The sequence below is a fragment of the Lactuca sativa genome, chromosome 3 (assembly GCF_002870075.4).
Source record: "Lactuca sativa cultivar Salinas chromosome 3, Lsat_Salinas_v11, whole genome shotgun sequence".
NCBI lineage: Eukaryota > Viridiplantae > Streptophyta > Magnoliopsida > Asterales > Asteraceae > Lactuca > Lactuca sativa.
Genome location: NC_056625.2, coordinates 208362814 through 208368423, shown reverse-complemented (window position 1 = coordinate 208368423; position 5610 = coordinate 208362814). Strand labels below are relative to the sequence as shown.

Below are 5610 nucleotides of genomic sequence, written 5' to 3'. Positions count from 1 at the left end.
AAAAATGTTACAAGTCAAATGACATATGAAGCAGTTTCATAAAATTCATAGCGAGATGTAAAATGCACGTCTGGATGAGGAAGAACAAACAATTTTATTGGCGGCTATGGAGCTATTTCGTTTGGAATCTAATGGTAGAGAGTTTGTCCATGTTGATTCTAGGAGTGTTTCGTAGAATCTACCTTATTTTAAATTATTTTCCAATCACGAATGAAATTTGTTTTGTAGCTTAAATTCTACGGTAGGGATCTTATCTACGTTAGAACTTCTCTTCCTTACTTCTAATTTCTTTCTGAAGAAATAAATATTTGCTATCTAGAAATCATGTCTGTTTTATCGGTTACTTAATGCAATGTTTCTGTTTGCTAATTTTGACTATTTTATTTGTAAACAACATGTGTTCTACAGTTAAATGAAAACAGAAAAAAAAAAAGATTACAACTTGTACAAAACAATATGAAAAATGATAGCACAACAAGTTACCATAGATGGAAACATAAACCATTACAAATAATAACATATATTACATTTTACATTTTACAACTTGTAGACAACAACACCAAAAAAGAAAATCCAACTACAAAGTAATGCTATCTTCAAGTGCAATATTTTGCTTTGAAGCTTCTTCTTCGATCGAGCTAAGTTAGAAATTATCAACGAATTATTGTCTTTTGCATCATCCACCAAACAAATAAACCCAGACTGTGGTGGCTGATAAATAAATATCAAAAGAATTATGTATATAATATTCACTAATAAATTATAATATAAATAATTAGAGGATAACCCAAATACATCTTTAGGACAAGCGTAAAATAACCGTACATGGTTGTTGGTAGTTCTTGAGGTCCTTATAATACCTTGAGCCTCGCAATTGCAAATTGCCATATCTTTGGTTTATGAGAAGTAAATATTATTATTGACATGTAAATATATCTTCAATTATATACTGCCATTAGACTACTATTTTATAGGTTTTGACTACTGTCTACTAGCATTTGACTACTAGTTTATGTGTTGCCTTATCGTACAGTGAATTTCGGACATACGATTGTAATTTGACTACTGTGTTATAGGTATTGACTACCGTCTACTAGCGTTTGACTACTAGTTTATGTGTTGTCTTATCGTACAGTGAACTTCAGACACATCATTGTAATTTGACTACTATTTTATAGGTTTTGACTACTGTCTACTAGCATTTGACTACTAGTTTATGTGTTGTCTTATCGTACAGTGAATTTCGGACATATGATTGTAATTTAACTACTGTGTTATAGGTATTGACTACTGTCTACTAGCGTTTGACTTCTACTTTATATGTTGTCTTATCGTACAGTGAATTTCGGACACATGATTGTAATTTGACTACTATTTTATAAGTATTTTAGAGGTATTGATTTAAATCATCCTTATTGTTAAATTTCTATTTAACTCGTAAACACTAAAGATGAGTTTCTCATACAATGACCGTGAACAAAAGCTTTACCAACTTGCCTGTTTACCTACATAACATTCAACGTACAAATCCCTATAGTTACACTTACATTAAAACCGATGTTTTGGATCAGTTCCAACTATGTTTTTTCGCTATTCGATGTGTGGTAATGTACTTTCGATTTGTTTATTTTTTGTGCTACAAAGACTTATGTAAGTTTAAAAATTGATAATTGTGTTGAAAAAATATGAAATAGATCAACGCATTCTTAGGATGTATGCTTCCGGTCATCTTCATAGACAGTGTTCGTATTCGAGGAGAGTATCTTAATTCAATGTTCGTAGCAATTGCTATGGATGGGAGAAATAACACCACACCAATTGCATTTGGTATTGGGGTGGCAAATAATGTTAACTCCTGCACTTGGTTCCTTATGAGGTTGAAGGATGCTATCGGAGAGGGTAGGGAAGTTGCGTTCATAACCAATATAGACGATACCATTACTTCTTTTGTGGGTCAGGTATTCCCTGATGCTTATCATGGTTATTCGTCTAAGAGTGTGTTGATTTATTGTCGCTTAACAATTGGTCAAAGAAAAAATTTAGACTACTTGTTCTTCCATGCATGCAAAGTATATACCACGCAAGATTTTGAACAATCATTTTCTAAATTAAGTCATGCTGCACGTGAGGTTCATGTCAACATCAGAAATAAGAAATGGGCATGGGACTATTTCCCTAATATACGTTGGAATGTTCTAAACATTAATATTCCAGAATTCCCATTGGTGTTATCGGTAACGCAACACAATGTACCGATGATAACGATGATTGATACAATTGTTCGGTACATCCAACAGACGTTTGCAGAACGCAGTGTCATGAGAGGTAATGTATCAACCTTTTTAAACAACTATAATATACATAATTGATTATCTTTTTACTTTTCAGGGATGTTGAGCACCGTATTCACCCCATACACATAGATGGTCCTTCACAGGAGGATGCAAAAGTCTCTACGATGGAAAGCGACTAAAATCCCATCTGAGATCTCGTATCCATTCCCCTCTGATATTTTTTGAGCTTTTGATCTAAATAGAACATGTTTTGTAGACCTTAACCGACACACATGTTCTTGTGAGAAATGGCGCAGTCTGGGTATAGCATGCGGTCATGCTATTGCTGCAGCATGTTATATAGACAACACGAAATTAAGCGATATGGTTCAAAGATAATATCTGGCTAATGTGTTTCGATCTACATACCAGAGTAGAAATGTGAACGTTCTTCCCCATGCATCTGAATGCGAAATACCAGTGCTATTGATGGTCGTTTTAATCTCTATGTAATCCTAATTGACTATTATTTAGTACTACTTATCTATTTAAATAGATGTGGAGTAACCTAAGATTGCACTTTTAAGTCCCTACGTAAGCATATAATATTTGAAATTGTAATTGTTTATGTTTATAAGCGAAATTGCAGTTGGTAATTAACATTTCCATTTTACAAAACCATACCGTTTTTATAACATTAAGTGGTATAAATTAAATAATATTTACTAAACATTAGGTGGTAAAATTCAAAGAAATTGCATTTCAACATTTACTCTTCTTTAACAAATAATAGCATCTACAATATATAGTTATTGTAAATTTCAAATGGTGTTTTCATTTAACTTATACTACTATTTGACCCGTCTTTCACATTATTTCACAACTGTTTCATAAACTTTGACTACTAGTTTCTAGTGTGCATAATGTTTTGTCATTCTGAACAGTAAATTTGTTCTTTCAATCAGTTCTTCTATGTAGGTTTCACACTATTAATATGCAACGAACATACATCTTAAACGTGATACATTACAACATTACAAAATACATCTTAAACATGATATATTACAACATTCAAAAATTGAGAATGAATTCATTTGAGTTCGGTGTTTGGCATTGTGAAGAAGAAGATTGCTATGTTTGTTCGGATAACAACCCAATTCCAGTAGTCTCAGATTTCCTACTCCCAGATAACATGCCTGACGACATTTTCCAAGCTATGAAGGCCGCCGAAGAAGCCAACGAAAGGGACTCTCAAATTAGTCGCGAACTCAACCAACGTGCAAACGTGCTAGCAGATCAAGTAATTGAAAAAGAAAAATGAATTGTTGAAACTACAAAAAAAATCAAAGACGCTAAGAAGTGGATTCGAGATGCAAATAAGGATTTTCATAAGCTTCAAGCAGAACGGGACCATCTAACATATGTTGTAAGAATTAGAGGGGATTTTATCGACTGTGAACAAAATTTGTATCCCAAACAGTTTCCTAATATGTGGAAACCAATTTAATTATGTAATAGGTTGTGAGATGCTCCTTTAATAAAAAAACATTTTCATTTTAGAAAACCCTACCTTAAAAAACAATGCACTTTATTTTTTTAAGTTATATTTATAGAAATGCAACACCTACTTTTTTTTAACAAAAACTACACTAACAAATGACTAATATATTACAAAAACAATGGCAAATATATTAGAAACATAATATATTACAAACATAATGACAAATATATTACAAAGACAACACCTACTTGAACCTTATCAACTACTTACTGACATTATTTGGCTACGGTTTTATAGATTTTGACTGCTACTTTCTAGCCTGCAATATGTATTGTCATTCCAAATACTATATTTGTCATTTCAAACAATATTTTTGTGTAAGTTATCTGACAATTTGAATACTCTTTGACATTATTTGACTACTGTATTATATACTTTGACTACTTTCTACCCTGCATAATGTATTCTTATTTTGAAATGATTACTCTAAAAACGAATAATTACCCTTGCATTCAATTTGAAATGAAATCCATTTATAGTGGACACCTTATTCATGGAAACATATCAATCGGCAAACTGAATGGATTCAATGAGGTATACAAAAAAAGTTTTTCCAACCTACCAATATTCTTTCATAATCTTGAAAGAACTAATCGTAACTCTTTCACAATCATTAAGAAAGATATTAGAGACCGGTTTCAATTTTGTTTTGTCGCATTGGGATGCGTGGTATGTCCTTCTCTATACTAAGTTATTATTTATTTCGACTTCATATTTGCCTAATATTGGTATCGTTTCTTACATATTACTACCTTTCTCACATCCATGATACCAACAATATTTGTTGGTCATGTACCCCTTATTGGGGCCAACATAACAACAATGTCACTACTAGAAAAATAGCCTTTTACGACGCTCATTGCGCGTCGTAAAAGGCTCAGACGACGCGCAAATGCACGCCAAGGAAGGCCCTGTCATAAAGAGAGACGACGCGCATTTATGACGCTCATTTACGACGCGCAATTACGACGGGCGTTTACGACACACAATGCATATCAAGGAAGGCCCTGTCATAAAGGAAGATGACACACATTCGCATGTCGTAATCTTACGACGCACGTGTTAATGACACGCAATGCGCATCAAGAAAGCCCCTGTCAAGAAAGGCCATGTCATAAATAAAGATGACACACATATTTGCGTATCATAATTTTAAATGTTGAAAAAAAATATTATTTATAAATTTACTAATTTTTCATATTAAATAATACATTAAAAAATCTCATAATACAAAATAAAATACCATAAATAACAAAGATAATCCATTTCACTAATATGTCAAATACAAATAATTATTCCAATAGTGAGTAAATGTTATAAAAAAAATGAACTCATTTATATACAATTGCATTATCTAGCTTACTATGTGCCAAAAACTTCTATCTTTTTCCTTCTCTGCATAAACTTCATCAGCAGCATCCTAAAAAACTTCTATCTTTTTCATCAGCAGCATCCTAAAAAACTTCTATCTTTTTCCTTCTTTGCATAAACTTCTATCTCACACTCAGTGTAGTTTTAAACATCAGGTTTAAAAAATCAAGTTTGTGAATCTCTTTTGCAGCACATCAGATGTGCTTTTTCCTTGAAATTATGCTGCTACTTGAGATACTATAGAAAGGAAATGTGATTTGGATAAGAGATAGAGAGAGATAGATAGAGAGAGAGAGAGAGAAACAAGATATGAATAAAATAGTTACTTACACAGAAATGTTAACTAGCATTATAATTTATACGAATGCAAATTATCTTGAAACAGGGGTCCGCATCCAAACTCAC

At 32.4% G+C, this 5610-nt stretch overlaps 1 protein-coding gene across 1 annotated transcript; it reads left to right on the top strand.

Annotated features, from left to right (window-relative positions):
* Positions 1-1466: 1466 nt before the first annotated feature.
* Positions 1467-2473, top strand: LOC111877558 (uncharacterized). Its single transcript, XM_023874072.1, has 3 exons — positions 1467-1604; positions 1695-2284; positions 2389-2473. Exons 1-3 carry the CDS (start codon positions 1467-1469, stop codon positions 2471-2473), a joined length of 813 nt encoding a protein of 270 aa, XP_023729840.1.
* Positions 2474-5610: the final 3137 nt, after the last annotated feature.